Source organism: Chondrus crispus, genomic scaffold (assembly GCF_000350225.1).
Source record: "Chondrus crispus Stackhouse genomic scaffold, scaffold_464, whole genome shotgun sequence".
Taxonomy (NCBI): Eukaryota; Rhodophyta; class Florideophyceae; order Gigartinales; family Gigartinaceae; genus Chondrus; species Chondrus crispus.
In genome coordinates this window covers 1-18,066 of record NW_005179385.1, presented here as the reverse complement: position 1 = coordinate 18,066, position 18,066 = coordinate 1, and the positions used below count along the sequence as shown (strand labels likewise).

The window sequence follows — 18,066 nt, the reverse complement described above, 5'->3', positions numbered from 1 at the left end:
AATTCAATGAGTTTGACAGAGTATAGAAGCGCAGAGATTTTGTCGGAGAATTTCTCCGACAAAATCTCTGCGCTTCTATACAGTTTCAAACTGCTTCATGGAGTCCGGGAATGCAGCGTTCGGTTTGGATTTGCATTCGGCGGAAACTAGTCGTGAAGGCAGGAAGGTTGATGGAAACTGAAATGAATGTGCACGCTCTAAGTGGATAATTGCTGTGGTCAGTACAGCATGATGCTGGCGATGTGCGTAGTATGATGGGGAAAGATATCAATAGCTATGGGAATGCAGGCGATTATTATCCGACGACAGTCGGGCTTAGCTTGTACGTGACGAGGAGTTTGGAGACGTGGTCCGAAGTGGATTTGCCGTTGCACACACTCGAGTGCGCGGTGCTGATGCAATATCGCAGACCCTAAACTGGGTGACTACAGTACACGGTCCTTAATGAAGATGGTGATCTATTTATTATGCTTGCAATGTATTTGCGTAGACACACGGAAACAGGAGAACGATGTCTGACAATGTGAACATGGCTGTCATTTGCGCAATGGGCAGATGAATTGATCTGGGTTGGAAGCAATTATTCAGTGTCTTGGAGAGAAATACTCAGAGGCGTTGAAATTTTTTCGGACGGATCTCTTTTGCTTGGTTCATCTAACAATTCCCAATCAAGTCCACAAAGTGTGTCTACACTGCGACTGAAGGGATCGCTAGTCTTACATTTTTAAGGCCCGGTGAGCAACACAAAAAGAGGGACGGCTGTATATATCCCAAGAAGAACCTTCTCCAGCTCTGACATGGCAGAAACCCACCGCAACTTGGCATAATGCCAAGTTATGTGTAGCAATGATTGCCACACATAACAATATTGATGTAAAGCGGCACGCAGAAGCGCATGTAGAGAAAACCGTCAAGACTACTGAACAACTGCGCATGACCTATCTCTTCCGTTGTGGGAGGACGTGCGTGTGTGGGAGATGGCGCGGCGGGGAAGGAGCCGCGCGGTCGGGACGAGGACAGGAAGGGAGGCCATTTCGAGGGTTTGTGGCAAGGGCGGAGGGAGGATCGAGAGGAAAAGGAGACGGTCCGTCTTCCGGGCACAAATCACTTGCAAGGTTACACGTGTGAAACGGGATCCGTTGTTCCAATTGTCGTAATTTTATTTGGTTGGTGGCTGTTCTGTCCGAAGGGAACGGCCAACCCGGGGGTGCATCGCATTTTGCACAAAGAAACCTGTTTTCGAATTTGTAGTATAAACACCCCCAACGGAGAGGGGTGTATACTCAGTTCTTGCGGAGACGCCGATCGGCGGGAAGACGGGAAGCAACCCCAGCTAACGGAACCGGGCGAGCCCGGGGTAGCAGTGGTAGAGCGGGTACGGTCGGGGACGCGCGCACGTGCGGGCCGATCTACGCCTCGACGCCCCGGCGCAGCGCTGGGTGATGTACCAGCGCTGACGGGCGGAGGCGGATCTAGGCTCGCTCGCGTGCTTGCGCGTCCCCTGCCCGCTCGGTTCCTAACTAGATACGGGCTAGTGGGAACCCGTTCTAGAATAAGCGGGGCGAGGTTGACTAAAGGCGTAGGTTCTGGACAAGCTCGTGCTTGTCCTTCCCCTCCACCGCCGGCCTGCCCTAGTATTTAATGTACAAGTTAGTCTATCATAGTACAGTACAGTACGGACTGTACTGTAGAGCTACTGTAGTCAGCGCGGGTCGTCCTGCGCCCCGGTACGGTCGGTCATCGGGGCTGACAGTACACGTGTGGTACACGTATGATACACGTGGGGCACACGCGTGTGATCTAATCTAAATCTAGTTCCTTGGGAGGGGGTTATACTACACGGCCCCTCCTCAAGAGTGAACGTCCGCGGTCACCCTACTTGTAGCGGGGACTCCAGGTAATTGTGTCCATCCCGAACCCTCGCTTGGATTCCCGTGAGCGTACCCCACCTACCTTTCGCCTCCACCGCGGCGCCGCCATCCCCTCACACGGCCGCGCGCCCGCTGCCCTCGTCGTCTTCTATCTGCATGCGGGGGAGCACGAAGTAGAGCTTGATACTGCCGTGACCTTCGAGCAGGCCCAGTAGCAGTGTCCCATCGCCGACGATATCGACCGAGTGCACGTCGGTTTTGGGAGAGGTACACGTCCTCGAACGTGGCGTCCGGGTACAGCCCGCCCACTCGACGCCGGTGTGAGCCCGGTCTTGCCGCACCACCTCCCCCAGCCCTTGTCGTGCGCATGCTCCCAGTCGTCGTCCGACTGCAGCGACGACTTGTCATGGAACGGTGTCTTCGAACCGGCCTTCCACGAACGTCACGGTGCCTTCGTCGGCGGCGGAGGATGAGGTGGAAAGAGCGCAAGTGTGGGACAGGTTGTTCGATGACACCGAGCTGATGCCCGAGAACGACTCCGTCGCACAACCTTCTCCCCGTGCGTAATCTGTGGCGCACCGCACCTCGACACGCGGCACGGCGCCACATGCTTCACCCTGGAATCCCCCGGGCGCACGCTCTGGAGCGCGTCCACGTCCACATCGGTGACGTACATCGTGGCGGTGAAGCTCAGCGGCGGCTTGTACCGCAGCGCTGGCCGGTGTTCCTTCACCATCACGACCTGCATGTGCTCAGCCTCTGCCTCCGCGTCCTCCGGCTTCGTGGCGTCCTCATGCGCGTGCTCGTGCTATTGTCCAGCCAGCTCTGCGACCTGGGTGGTTCAAAGCGCGACGAGCTGCTCCACAGCGGCCTGCAGCTCCTCGACGCCGGCGCGCAGCTGAGCGCCTTCGGGCGCGCTCGAGTCGCACTCGGTGCGCACGAGGCGCACCCCGGCGTCCTTGGGGTCCCTCGCTTTCGGCGGCGACGGTGCGCGTGCCGTTGCTCTTCCTCCATGCCCCTCGCCGTCCGTGGCAGGGGCGCCGGCGCGCGGCGTGCGGTGTTGGTGTTCTCGTCGGCGTCCCTCGCCATCGTGGCGAGGACGCGCGCGGCGGATGCTCTTCTACTTGGTGTCCCTCGCCGTTCGTAGCGAGCGCACAGCGCGCCGTATTCGTCTTCCTTGACGCACCTCGCCGTCGGCGGCGAGGGAGCGTCGCGCCGAAGTCGTCTTCTTGTCAGCCCCCGCGCCAGCCGAGGCGAGGGCGCAGCAGGCGGAAGTCGTCTTCTTGTTAGTATCTCTCGCCGTTTGAGGCGATGGCGCGAGCGCGCGACGAAGGCTCCGTTCTTTGGCGCCCCTCGCTGTCGGTGGCGAGGGCACACCCCCCGGCATTCGTCTTCTCGTCGGCGTCCCTCACCGTTCGAGACGAGGCCGCGAGCGTCCGTGCTGCTTCTCTTCCTTCGCGCCCCTCGCCGTCCGTGGCGAGGGCGTGGGCGCGCGTGGAGTTGCTCTTCGTAGGCGTCCCTCGCCGTCCGAGGCGAGAGCACGGGCACGCGTGACGCATTCTTCCTCCGCGCCCCTCGCCGTCCGTGGCGAGGGCGCAGTTGCGCGTGCAGTTGCTCTTCGTAGGCGTCCCTCGCCGCCCGAGGCGAGGGCGCTGGCGCGTGGCAGTCGTCTTCCGTGGTGCCCCTCGCCACCGGCGGCGAAGGGCAGAGGAGGTCCGCGCGTACTCATCCGAAGAGTACGTAGGCCCCGCGCCGCCGTCCTGTCAGTGTCCATCCGACCTGTACAGCCCGCAGCGTGTACGACGCTTGCCGTGTACAGTACCCATGCGCGCGTGCGCGCACAGGTACGGCCGTGAGCCCTTTCCAAAATCATCCGAAAAAAATCGCAAAAAATGTTTCCAGCGAAAATCATTTTTTGCCAAAAAATCACAGCACAGTCCGTGATGTGTGTGCGGCCATGCACGGACCAAAATTCTTTTCGCGGGCGCCGCGGGTACCAGTATTTCCTCTTCGCGCCCCTCACCGTCGGCAGCGAGGGCGCAGACGCGCGGAAATCGTCCTCTCCTTCGCGCCCCTCGCCGTCGGGGCGAGGGCGCAAGGGGGCAGCAGTTTGTATTCCCCTTCGCGCCCCTCGCTGTCGGCGGCCCTCAAGGGACCCGGGGTACTCCGTGAGCGAACTTTCCGTAGCCGTACGCTCCTAGTCCTTGAGAAAACGTCGCCTCTGGACTAGCACGTGCCATCCTGTATGGCCACGGACGACGGCGAGGAGAGGGAGGTAGGTCAGGCTCCTCGACGCGTTCGTTGAGGCTACGCGTGTCGCTATTTTTCGTGGGTCCCCGTCACTCGCCCCTGTCTCTTTGGGAGGGCGCCGGAGAAGCCGACGTCGTATTGGTCCCGTCCGCGGCGGATGGGACGAGTAGGGTCCTGTGGAGGTCACGCTAGGGTCGCCCTTCGAAAGGAGCGTAGTGTGCTGTTAGGGGTCCACGGCGCCCAAGTGCGTGGCGCGTCTTCTCCCCGGTGCGTGAGTGCCGCGCGCGCCGGCCCCGACAGAGTCCGTCTAATCTGTCCTCCGCATCCCTCCTGCCCCTATGGCGCTCGCCGTCTCTCCTTCTCCTTCCGTCAGACAAGACGGTCTTGAGTCGGCAACACCACGGCGACGGCCGTGAGTGTCCGGTCCGCGCCTTGGACCTGTGACGCTCGTATCAGCGCGGCAGAGCCCCTTGGGCACGGGCGAGCCCCTCAGCCGGACGTAGCGAGGTGCTCGTTGCCGGCGTCCCTGAGCTGCAACACGGCATTGTTCGGATTCGATGTCGGAGTCCCCTGTTGCGTCGTCTCGACCGGGCGCTTCTGAAACCCCCTTCTCCGTACACGATCGAAAGCGCCTACCCGGACGCGTACTCCACGCCTGCCCGGCTCCGTGCCTTGGCGAAGCCCTCCTGGTCTCCTGCACCATCCAGCTCTCGATCCGGGCGCGCGGGTTGTCGGCTCTCCGCTTGGACGGAACCCGTATTCACAGCACAAGCGACGGCAGTGGTGGTAGGGGAAGTCTCCGTGGTGTTCGTCGCGCGATTGAGCTTCCGCCGGACGTGTCGAGGCGGCCGCGGATTTGCGCAGGTCTTCTGTGATCAGTTGGAGGGGGCGGCGAGCCGTAGAAATGGAGGCCGACAGCGGTCTGGTCGCACGCTTGGTGATCCCAGCTTCTCCTCGATCTTGCCGTAGCCTTCTGCGATCTTCTACTCTCTTGTCAGTAGGAAGTCGTCCGCAGGCTCTTGGCGGCAGATGGACACGACGGTGCGGGCGTCCTTGTAGTTGCCCTCCAGCGCGTGCGAGTAGATGACGTCGACTGGGACGCCGAGCCTCGGAACTTCGGAGCGTCCTTCATGTTCTTCTGTCCGTCGTGTTCGTCCATGGGGACGTCCATTTCATCCGCGACTATCTTCGCGACGCGCCAGTAGCGCGGCAGCGCGCGGTTGCGGAAGCGTGCTCGCGTGGGCAACTGCGGAGGCGCCGGGTATGCCTCCATCTCGAGGAGGGCGTTTGCCTCGAGGGCACCACATTGATCATGCGGATCCGCTCGAAGGGTCGGGTACAGAAGCCACGTTCGGCCATCCCGCCCTGCATTGCGTGTCTCTCATGATAACGTGCGCACGTTTGCTTAGGTGAGTTGCCCGTTTCCCTGAATATTTTTTCGTTAATTTTCTTTCGCGCGTGATGGGGGGTTGACACTGAGCGAGCAGTGTGCTGAGTGGCATTGCCGCGCTGTACGCCCGATGCCCATATTTTTCCAATTTTTACCCGACCCCGGCTGGTGCTGCGCGTGGGTGTATTACAGCCGTTGTGGTCGGTGGTTTGGCTTGGTCTTGTGCGCGTATGGACACGGGTCCTTCCCCCTTCATCAACTCTGTCGATCGGCCTGACGGGGACCTAATTGCCTCCTATACCGGCTCCGTTGTGCCGGTGATCGACTCGTTCGTCGGACGTCCCCTTGCCGCGGTTGCCGGACTTAACGGAACGTCCGGTGACTCTGTTAGGGGGGGCGTCCGACCTTTCTGCTCCGAAAGGGGTATTTGCGTTCCCCTCGAGCTATCTGCAGTCTTCGCATCGTCGATCCTTACGCGGGCCACACTTCTTTCAGGCAGTCCGTACTGCCTGTCCTTACGTCTCGCGTCCTTGGCGTTCGGAAGCCAAATACGGCTTGGCTTTCGAACGTCTCCTCCCTCTCTAACCGTGAGAGACTAATTCAACCGTAACGGAGCGGTTGAATTTTGCCGTAACGAGACGGTTGAGGGCCCCCCTTAAGCGTGAACGTCCGCGTTCACGTCAGAGTGAGGTCTCTGCCTGTGCCCCTCCGGAGGCGTTGGGCGTAACGAGACACCAACTCCTCCGAGAAGTGAGTCCGAGCGGTCCAGGTGGGCGTGTCGTAATCCGCCCACTTGATGAGGAACTCCGTTGTTCCGTCCTCCATGGTTGGACGCCGGAGTAATCGTTCGACGGCATACTGCGTGCCCTCAGTGACCTTGTCGGCAAGGTCACCCGGGGTTGTCTTACTCGTCAGTGGCGCGTCTATCGGTGGAGGTGCGTGCAGCCAGCGGTCCGCGGAGACGCGCTCAGTCACACCATCACGATCGATCGTGGTAGTTCGAGTGCCTTCCGTCGGCGGCGGGCACTTGGCCGGGGGTCGTCCGTACCGATCCCTGCCTTCTCGACGGCTGTCCTCTCTGCGGAACTAGGTCGGGCAGCTCCTGCCTTCCCGACTTTATCGGTCAATTCGGGGAAGTGTAGCGCATATGCGATCCCCTCGGCGACACGGCGTTCGGTGGGATCTTCAGGGCGTGTTGCATCGGCCCACGCCTCACGCTCCATATTGTGCACGGGGCTTACGGAAGCCCCGGGGCCTTCACGGTCGGTCCGTGGCATCTGACCTACGAAGATCAGGGTGTCTTCTCTTTCATTAACGCGCGCCGGGCTTACGGAAGCCTGGGCGCCTTCGCGTTTTTTGCGGATTGTGGTCGCCACCGCACCAACGGGGTTCTCGGTGGCTTCTTGTGGGGCGAAGCGTGCGCTCCCACCCGAACGGTTCGAGAATCCTTGACGTGGGGGCCGGCTTCGCCCGCCGACTGCCGGAGGAGATTGCGCTTTTCGGGGCGCGTCTCCATCTGGTAGTGGTAGTACCTGTACGCCGTGAACATTCGTTGTTCCGGGGACAGGAACTGGCACGCGTACATGGCGTGACTGTACGTACGGCATGGCCAACACACGTACGCGCTGCCATCTCCCGAGGCGAAGATCGCCGCTTCGCGTGCCTCCTCATCGGTGAGGCGGGGGGGGGCACGCGAGGAGGAGCGACTCCTCCATCTCGATTCGTGATGTATAACTCCGCGACCAGGCGGTCCGTACCACTCGTCACCGTCGGGGTGTGCACGAACGCAATTGCGAAGCTTCCAGTCGATCTCGTTGATGCTGGCGTGGGAGGTCGGCCTCCCACGGGCTTGTGGCCTTGCGCATTGAGGACAGGGCCGGCCTGCCACTCATCCTCTCCTATGTGGAGGGATGCCGCAGGCGAACTTGTCGCATGCGGCCTCGGGGTTCGATTCCCTCTCGCTGCCAGTTTCGGATCCGGCAGCGGCAAACCGCGCCGAGCGCGGCACGTTGTGCCTCCCGCCTTCGCGATGCGGCAGATCGTTGGATGGTCTGTCTTCTGTTGTCCGGGAAATGGTTGGACGGTCTCAGCCACTGCGGCCCGGGTCGCAGGGGCTAGTCCGCGTACAAATTCGTGTAGAATACGGACGTCTACTGGACCGGGGTGCGCGGTGAGATCCACTGGCGGGTAGCCGCCCCAGCGAGGATCGACGGGTAACATAGGTTCTCCGTGTCTGCGAGCGGCTTCTCCTCGGTCCAGGACGTCCGCGTACGATACGCGTGTCATCTGCCGCATGTCTCCGGCTACATGCGGCAGGGCTTGGGTCTCGGACGCAAAATTTGCGTCCGTCTTGGGGCTTCGCTGCCCCGTGACCCAACTGGTGTCGGCACCAGTCGGGCTCTCATCTTGCGCTTCAGGCGCGTTCGGAGGTACAGTGGCACCGGGCCCTTCCGGGGGGGGGGGGAGGGCGCCGGGTGACCTTTCGGCCGATGCCTGTTCCATCTTACGGACGCGCCTGACGGGGTGACGGGTGGCGTACGGACGTCTACCGGACCGCGGTGCGCGGTGAGGTCCACCGGGGGGTAGCCGCCCCAGCGAGGATCGACGGAGAACAGAGGTTCTCCGGATCCGCGAGCGGCTCCTCCACGGCCCGGGTCGGTACGGTACGGAACCCGTACAGCCTGCCACATGCTTCCGGGGGCATGTGGCAGGGCTTGGGATTCGGACGCGGCTTGCGCATCCATCGTTGGTCCTCGTTCTCCTGCGCCACGACTGGTGACGGCACCAGTCGGGCGTTTTCCTTTCGCGGCGGCAGCGGTCGGAGGTAAAGAACCACCGGGCCCTCTCGTTGGGACGCCGGGTAGCCTTGCGGCCATGGTCCGTTCCAGGTCACAGGCACGCTGCGGCGTGGACTCTAACTCAGCGGTCAGGTGCTCGAATGCACCTAGATGCTCCGCCGAGAGGAGCGGAGCTCGTCCATGCAGCGCGAGTAGACGGCATCCATCACGTCGATTCGGAGGGAAGTACGGACTTCCTCGATGTAGTCCACGATGCGTTCGTACATCGCCGCCGCTTGTTCTTCGGAGGACTGGGGCGACGGTTCGCGGTCTCGAGGACCTGCGTCGCCGATGTCCAACGGGGCTGATGGAACTTGCATAGCGGCCGCCCGCATATCCGCCGGTGCGGAGCGGATCGAGGCTCCGTGCTCCTCACTCATCTCAACGCGTACGGACGCGGAGGAAAACGACTACCTTCTCAGAATGATCTTCGGGGTCTTCTAGGTCGGAAGACCACTGTAGTATAAACACCCCTACCGGAGAGGGGTGTATACTCAGTTCTTGCGGAGACCCCGATCGGCGGGAAGACGGGAAGCAACCCCAGCTAACGGAACCGGGCGAGCCCGGGGTAGCAGTGGTAGAGCGGGTACGGTCGAGGACGCGCGCACGCGCGGGCCGATCTACGCCTCGACGCCCCGGCGCAGCGCTGGGTGATGTACCAGCGCTGACGGGTGGAGGCGGATCTAGGCTCGCTCGCGTGCTTGCGCGTCCCCTGCCCGCTCGGTTCCTAACTAGATACGGGCTAGTGGGAACCCGTTCTAGAATAAGCGGGGCGAGGTTGACCAAAGGCGTAGGTTTTGGACAAGCTCGTGCTTGTCCTTCCCCTCCGCCGCCGGCCTGCCCTAGTATTTAATGTACAAGTTAGTCTATCATAGTACAGTACAGTACGGACTGTACTGTAGAGCTACTGTAGTCAGCGCGGGTCGTCCTGCGCCCCGGTACTGTCGGTCATCGGGGCTGACAGTACACGTGTGGTACACGTATGATACACGTGGGGCACACGCGTGTGATCTAATCTAAATCTAGTTCCTCGGGAGGGGGTTATACTACAGAATTGAATAGCTGGGCGAAATGCCTTATGTGCCGCGAGCTCGCATTCATCAGGTTATGCGCTTGCGGAACATGTAGTCACCCAGTGCAGCGCACAGTCGCTACCGCGTTCGCCTCCGGTCGCGCGCTACTTTGTTCGAACAGCATGGCACGCTCTTTACGCGAGAGAGGCCGGAGAGGTTTTTTCTGGTTGTGATGCAGCTGACGAATGCCAGAGGGATTGAGGGAGCTGAGAGCCGTGCCAAGTTGGCGATGAGGCACTCGATCGGAAAACCGTGGCCTCGGTTGTGTTTTAAGGTCGTAGTCCTCGTTGAAAGGCTGTGCACAGAAAGACCTAACTTACTGGCCGGAGACTGTTTGCGAGAGAATTTCTCGCTTGCGCCAGGCGTTGAATGGGAAGTTTCGGACGGGGTTCAGGGTCCGTGGCGCCATCTGCTGCGCTCCTCGGCTCCTCTGCCCCGCGTCAGAATTTGCATAATTTTCTTTATTTTTATGCGACGAAGAAGGCCAGTATGGTCGGCCAAATGTGTTGTCAAAGACATTCTAATCGTCTAGCGGACTTACATATCAGCGTGTATACAATTGGGGGTGGCAATCGTGGGGATCCTTTTGTTCAATGCGGGGGGTGATGGGTGACGGCGCCCGCGGGAGGGTGGTGCGGTAATAGGAAGGGGAGCACTACGCGCCTTGCGGTTCTGGTGGCCGCGTCGTAAATAGACGGTATGCGAGGATGACTACAGTAAGAATTTAGCCTATTTTTGGGAAAATTGTTAATCTTTTTACTCTGGAAAAATCCTTTTTAGAACCGACTGCTGTTTAGGTTCCTGTCAGCGTGTATTGGAGAGCACAAATGAGGATGGCATATAGCGCCAAGGCAATGTGCCAACAGATAGTAGATTCAGCAACGCAGCAAAGCGGGGGTCCCTTGGAGGCGAAGGTCTCCGGCCGCGGTGCCACAAACAGCTTGTCCAAACCGATTAACCTTTTCGGTCACTCGTATTGTTGCAGACCTTAGTTGAGAATATGGAATACAGTCAACCACACCGAGTAGTGCACCCCCATGCAAGGTTCCAACAACATGCAATGTTCGCATCTTGCACTAATGAATGGGGTCACACAAAATACTCGTATGCAAGCGTCTGGCGCCTCTTGGAACGACTCTGCTCAGCGTGTGCAGTTAGCAACGCGCGCTTTGCACGGTGGAAATGACGAACTGCATCCTCGATACCCGACTTGTTCACCATTTCTTCCACTCCTGCAAAGCAAGCAATTACTTCCTCAAAACCTGGAATAACATACTCATTTGATTTCATCTCTTTGGTTCCATCTGCACTTGCGTTTTCAAGTTCGGATATATCCGCCGACGACATCAATGTTGGCAAGTCCATGTCAATATCGTCCATCAGATCATTGACAACAGGTTCCCTCACGTCCTCTGTCTCCCCAATATTAGCCCAACTAATAATATTCACGTCAGTCACATCGCCCAATTCTTCATTCAATAGGTCGTTCGTTGGCAAATATACTTTTAAATTCTTGAACATAGTTCCGAGTATCTCAAAATCCAAATCGTTGCGACGTTTCCGTTTCCCAGTATCATTTCCCTAATCAGAGGTCAAAGCTGCCTCGTGTCCGGACGGTAGTATGTCGCATTCCAACCAACATCGCGCAATTGTCTCTTCACTTATCGCCTCCCACGACATTTGCACCATCTCAAAGACATCTGACAAATGAGGATCGTACCCTTGCGCGATCCCCTTTGTGCCAGCTTTCCAGTTAGCCGCCGCCTTCCTAAGAGCTTCCCTCTCCTCTACATTTCCTAGTATGCGCCGTAACAATTCCTGCTTGTACCGCATCTTCCACGACGCAATTATGCCGGAATCCAAGGGCTGATGCCGAGCGGTGCAGTTAGCGCGTAGTGTAAGAATAGTGACATGTTCCTTGGCATCTCGTAAGTCTGTCCCGTGGGGACCGCAATTGCCCATGAGCAAAATGACCTTGTCCGACGTATGTTTTCGAATAAATGTCAGAAACACATTGTAGTACCACCGCTTAAATGTTTGAGTATCCGAACACGCGTTTTGTTGGTGGAAATTGGGCAAACAAGGAGAATTCAGTTTGAAGCATCTGGGGTTTTTGGCCGAGCCAATTCAGCCATAGGAAGCTTCAATGTTCCACTAGCGCTTGTGCAAACATAGGCCGTGATGGAGTCGTTTGCTTTCATGCTCTTCGTCCCTCGCAATTTTTTGCGGTTCTCATGGACAGAAATATACGTTTTCTGGGAAACAGCTCGAAAAAACCAGTGTCATCGACGTTATAGAAATTTTCCAAAGAGTATGGGGCAAGTTTTCAGCAATTTTGCTGGCAACTTCGACAACGTTGACACTCCCTCCTTCACTATGAAGGGACACAGAACTTAGTGAATTCCTTCGAACAGATGCAGGTACTCATCGTTCTGAGGTAGCAAAGTTCTCAATGGCCTTTTCCGTTTATCCTTCTAAATTTCCATTTTGTAGACATAAGTCGCGGAGCATCAGAGCTTTCATTTGGAGGACAGAACTGGTTACATGCATACATGTAGATCTTGCAATGGTCGTAAAGTCCATTAACGTTTCTTCGATAATAGGAAAGCGAGATGTCCGCAAAGTTTTCGTGTTGAGTGAAGTGGAGGAAGTACGAGAGAGTACGAGGATTTGTGATTTTTGTCTTTTGATCGATCTGACTGTGCGCTGGCAGCAGCCATACTCTTTCTTGATTGACGGAGCCTGTATTCCTTGTGTCAATTTGTGGGTATATCTAGCTTCTCCGCAAGGGAAAGACGAACACGTCTTTTCATGCTGTGTGTGGTTGTGTCGGTGCCCTTGCATGTCACTGGAGTAAAACAGAGAGGAGCTGTGGGGTGTGTTGGAAAGGTTGATCCGTTTACTATTGGGCGACTTAGTCGGTCGCGTCCCTGTCCTGGACAGGTGTCTAACAGCAATGCAAGGTATGATAACCTGTCTTCACCGAGAAGCCCCTGCATTACTCACTCGTCGAATTACTAAATTCGGCCCTATTGCGCGAGTCCTCTCTGTAGTAGCTGTCCACTTGCCCAGGTACAGTGACCACCGTTAAAATGCAAGTTTCAGATATCCAAACAGAAGGCTCTTTACATTGAAGAGAATCGATATACTTTCAATAGCTGACGCATGATGCACAAATTCCAAAGCGATGCGCAATGAATTGTTCCAACACGAAATGGTGCCGTAATTCAACAAATGATCCGGGCGCTGGTAATAGCGAGCCAGACGTTGGGCATGGATTGGTCTGAGCGAAAAGCGGTGATGCTGTGAGCATAACTCGTAGCCGGGGTGATTAGCGTTCTTCATGGTGCAGGGGCCGTAGTATTTCGAAGTCAGGGGCGGCCACTTCACAGTAGTGCGCAAGGCACTCCCTCGGCATATCAGCACATTTTCACCTACTTGGAGTGTCTCGGCAGGTCCACGGCTTGGTGATTTGGCGCGGTGGTCGTGTCATTTCGTACGCAGACTAGGCGACGCCAGCAGTTCATTTTGGCGGTGTGCCAAAGTAGATGTTGGTAGAAGTGGGATAGAATACACTGAACTGAGTCGAGGCGGTTGCCCATGCGATAGCTCGAACGGGGAATATCCTTCGGCAAGGCGTCGTCGTCGATATCCGTACAAGACTTTTTGGCAAACTTTTAGACCCATTCTCGCTCATTCCTGTGCGCCATCTTGGCGACGGACTTCTTAATTGTCCGGACCATTCGTTCTTCTTTCCCATTTAACTGCGGCGTGTTTTAAGCTCAGGCTTCCATGAAATGACGTGACGTTTGGAAAAATCCTCATCAGCTGTGGATTGGAACGACGTAGCATTGTCCGAAATCATTTTTCTCAGGGCTCCGAAAGAAATCACGATCTCATTGTTCAAGAAAGCCGGTACGACGACATTGGTACAGTTTGGGTAAGCCATAGCGATTGTCCGTCCTGTAAGATGTTCCACCGCCACCAAAAGGTAACGATGGCCAGAACAAGTTGTTGGAAATGACCCGGCAAGGTCAACTGAGAAGACGTCAGAAATGTGGTCAAGGGCAACTTCAAAGATGTTCGATAGGTCGGGAGCAGCGTAAACATCTGACAGTCATGACAGCTGTGGACATTATCGTGAATGTCCCTATACATTTTGGGACACTCGTAACGATCAGACACGAACTACCTAGTTGTATTGAGATCCCAATGTCCAATTTCGTCATGAAATGATTTCAGAATCACGACTCGTTGATGCTACGGAGGGGTTACACGGATTTCATGCCCTATGCGCTTTAAAGGCTGACCACTTACAAAAAGAAAGGAATTCAACGCCCTCTTAACCCGTCGGTCATAACTTACATCATCTTATGAGAACTCGAAACGAATGAGATATTTTTGCACGTCTAGGAGGAGAAGTTCGAGATCCCCTTTGTCCCAAACATGCAGCACCAAACTACAATTCATCTCCTGCTTCTCCAGTCCCGGGACTGGACTGGAAACGTAGTCGTCTGTACGATTGTATTCGCCAGGGCGATGGACTATGGAAAGGTCATACTTAGCCTGAAGGTCTAGCCAGCGGGAACGATGACCATGAACGTCCTTCTTCTGAAACGCATGGAGAAGAGCCTGGCGATAGGTAAAAATGGTGAAGATCTCAGACAAAAAGTGGATTCGGAACTTCTTCAACGCAATGATGGCTGCTAGTGCTCCTGTCTGGCAAGCGCAGCTGCATTCTGTCTATTTCAGGGTTCTACTAGCCTACTAAACAGGGTGGATAGTAGAGTACTCTTACTTCTGTGATAGTACTGCCCTGACGGCGTTGGAAGCATCATCAGTGTATATGATGAAGGGTACCTGGAAGCTGGGGTAAGCGATCACTGGTGGCGAACAGAGCTTTTGCCTTAAGGCATTAGTAGAATCCAGTCTTTGGCCGTTCTAGTAACACTGTATTTGTGCGGACGTTGTGGATTGTAGGATAATGTCATCAGCAGCGAATATGCCGTAGTAGAAGTCGAAAACTGGGCCAATGAGTAATGCAATCAGTTCCTCCGCATTCTCCTGGTCGTTCTTCTCTTCCATCAAAACGTTGCCGAAATAGAAAAGGCATTTCTTGACGGCGAAGGAATTGGCAGAGGCCCCAGAGAACAAGAGAGACCGGCCCACGGCAGGCGGGGTCCCTGTTAAGCGATTTTTATGGTCCCGGGATGGGCGGTCTAGATTTTTACGAGATGTGTGTGTGTGTGTCTGTTAGCTCGCGATATTTTTGAGAGCCTAGATAGATCGGTACTGATCCTAATTGTATTGTGATATCTTCAAGGACTTCCTCGCTGGAAACCTTTCCGGTACGATAGAGTATGGCCAGCACGGACGTCCGCATTGTTTCTCTCTTTGATAGTCTCTCAGCCACGTCAGCAGTGGTAGGACTGTTATTAGATATAACACTACCAGAGGTAACTCCGACGAGGTAGACGGAGAGGGACAGTAAACCAACAAGTGGAGAGGGGACTTTCTCGCAAGCAGCGGGGAGGCACCCATCAAGATCAAGAGAGAAATCTAAAAATTCCGAACATTTCATATTTCCATGCAAAATTTGTATTTAACTTGAGGGTCGTGCCCTCCATAGGTTGCTGGTGTCCCCTAAAGGATGTTTCTATGTGCCTCAGTCGCCACAACTAACGCTCGTGTCGGCGGAATTTTGATGTAGTCAATAAAGGTTTTGTACAAAGATATTCTTCGAAACGGGCGGAAAGCGCATTTCTCCACCCGCCATAGTACTAGCTACCAAAGACTGCAGTTCATCATTTGTATAAAATCGAACATCCTTCACAGTCTAACTTGTAATCTTGAACATGTGAATTTTGTAAGCCCACAGACATTAATTCCTCAACGATGTCACTCGTAAATGAACCAAAAAATGGCTTGTAGTGATCTGTGTTTTGTTACTGGGTGGTGTCATAGGATTCATTTATATGCCCCCTCAAAACCGTACAGCTTGTCACAGTGACACGTCTGTACAATAACCCTTGCGCTCCAGTTATGTTAGTATAGATGTACTGCACAAGCAGTGTACTGTATTGGTTAGATCGGATTACCATTTTTTACAATCATACCGTGACGCCATCGCCGAAATTCATTCCTCCTCCCGTTTAGCATATGCTGCTCGGTATATTCTGAGTTTTTGATCATGCTGTCATCTGCCTGTCAGGAAGCATTGCGCCGCCATCGCAAAAGCAATCAAGCATAATGACCATAGCTGTGAACATGCTTCTTGTCGGTGCCCATGTCGGCGTAGATCTATCATCACACGTGCGGGATAGATTAAGACATGTACTGTAAGCTACGCTCTACGATAGATGGTTTGAATTTCTCTACGTCGTCAACACAAGGTCTTACTGCCCAAAAATCCTGTGCCACACCGTCTTCTCCGCAAAAGCTAAAACGGTCTCCAATTTCTCCCATCCTCCTCCTAGGTCACTATCCCGTAGGAGCACTCGTCAATATCCTTGAAAACATCTCGTCAAGCCGGGCTTCTTCTCCCGAGAGTTTTACCGCGTCCCTTCATATTCCTGGCCAACCCTATCCCTCTCGCAACACAAACAGATACTGCCGGCTATGGATCCCATATTTCATAGAAAACATCCTTGTCCTGGATTGCATATTTCACTACTTCGTCAACTGCCGTGAGCCGTCAACGAACATGCAAATTTGATGTTTTTCGCAAAACTTGCCGGACAAGTAAAACCAGCCTGTACTGAGAAATCTCGGGACATGCAATCAAGAGGCAATCCCCAGGCATGTACCCTTTTTGAAAAGATCACAAAAACTTAATTCATGCAAAAGCATAGTTCTTCAACATGTACTCCAGCTAAAACGTTCTTGCAAGCTACTTTCCAAAAAATGGACACCGACCGTTTCATTCAAACCCCATCTTTGCTGCTACTATGACTACTTCCAATGCCTCGTCAATCTTTGCAGTTACCGCAAAACATCCTGCCGGGCGGCCTTTTCTTCTGCTGTCACACAGATGCAGTTTCGTTATCGACCACGGTAAGTTTGCAGTTCTCACCTGCCCCGCAGTACGAACAAGACTGTAATGAACAGAGCTATTCCATGCTGAGATCCACGTCGGAAAACTGTGAAGGCATGAATGTAAGATGCTTTCGTCTTTGCTGGCGATGATGGCTGCGAGGCGTCGGTTTTTTATACTGCTCATCATGAAATTCAAGATCTCTCCGAGGAGAAACTCATTCTTCAAGTTGTACACACTACAATAAAACCTGTTCAGTCATAGAACATAGCTTCACTGCATGCCATCAAAACCCTGATCTTGGTGTTCTCAAGAAAATCTACGAAGCAAGATTGGGAACAGCTGTTGGGCCTGCGTTTTCCCCTCAACAATAGCGAAATCACCAACCCTCGCATCTATATAAACCGCTTGAGTCAGCTTAACCTTTCTGAGTTCCCATCACCCACAGCCCATCACCAACAGGAAGAGCTTGCACACCACTCATCCAAACAATCATGAAGTTCATCCTTTTCTTGGCCATTGTCGGCCTCGCCCTCACCTCTGTCTTCGCTGAGGACATTCCCACTGAAGCCCGCAGCCGCAGCTATCGTCCCTGCCCATGCAAATGCCTCGTTGGGCGTGGTGCCAGACGTGCCATCCGTGCTTGCCGCAGCTACCGGTTCCGGTTCCACTGCGAGGTGAGCACCTGCTACTACCACGGTAAACCTGGTAAGCAGTGCTGCGACAAGGATGAGCCGAAACCGTCCGCGTCTCCATCCAGCACCCCGTCGGCGACTCCGTCCCCGTCCCCGTCAAAGAGCCCCGAACCACCCAAGTGTCCGTGCACTTGCGGCTCCAAGAGGGACGCTAGGCGTGAGTGCCGCTACAAGCCGTACTGTCAGATCATGAAGTGCCCGCCGCCCGAGGTCCACCACCCGGTCCCCCACCACTACAACAAGCCGAAGCCTGAGTTCAAGTGCTGCTACTAACCGCATGTCGCCCCTGTCCACTAAGTGTTGTAGTGGAACTGTTCGATCTGACTCAGAACTGCCAGGAGCGGGCAGTTAGGTCGTTTGGATGATCTGTATCAGTTAGATGCGACCTTTTCCCCATCTTTCAATAAAGAGCCAGTCCATTTGAATCGTAAGCTTCGATCGTATGTCTACACGCCTTACTGACTCCAACAGTGCTGCGGGTGTAGTTCGTGAGCTGGGGGAGGGTCTCTTTTCCGACTGTAAGATGGACGTACTTCCGCTGCGTAGCGCCCAACTCGCAACAATGTTCTGGAACATATTGCTTCCGGTTGCACTTGGCCCAAGTTCTTCGAAAACTATAGTGTTCATTAGAGACACGAATGCATCGCAGCAAGTATGCTCTATGGTACAGTACAAATTTAAAAGCAAGGTGCAGGATACGCTCAGGAAGCAATTGTACCTTTGCGTGCAGTACATACATAGAGCACTAATCTGCAGGCGCCCGTGAGGTGATGTCAGCTCAGAACCCGAAGTTTTTGAGATCTGGGCTTTCGCGGAAACGGCATCACAGTGAAGCCTTCCTTCTGCATCAATATTTTGCCGGCGCGCATGTGTGTCCCAATGGCAGGAAACGAGGAAAACGGCGCGTGCAAGAATCT

At 55.1% G+C, this 18,066-nt stretch overlaps 1 protein-coding gene across 1 annotated transcript; it reads left to right on the top strand.

Moving 5' to 3' along the window:
• The first annotated feature begins 17,591 nt into the window (after window positions 1–17,591).
• Window positions 17,592–17,915, top strand: CHC_T00000193001 (hypothetical protein). Its single transcript, XM_005719308.1, has one exon. The coding sequence runs from the start codon at window positions 17,592–17,594 to the stop codon at window positions 17,913–17,915; it is 324 nt and encodes a 107-aa protein (XP_005719365.1).
• The last annotated feature ends 151 nt before the right edge of the window (window positions 17,916–18,066 follow it).

What these genes read in the sequence shown, in the direction of transcription:
- CHC_T00000193001 (XM_005719308.1), top strand. Translation starts at nt 17,592, where the DNA reads ATGTCTACACGCCTTACTGACTCCAACAGTGCTGCGGGTGTAGTTCGT.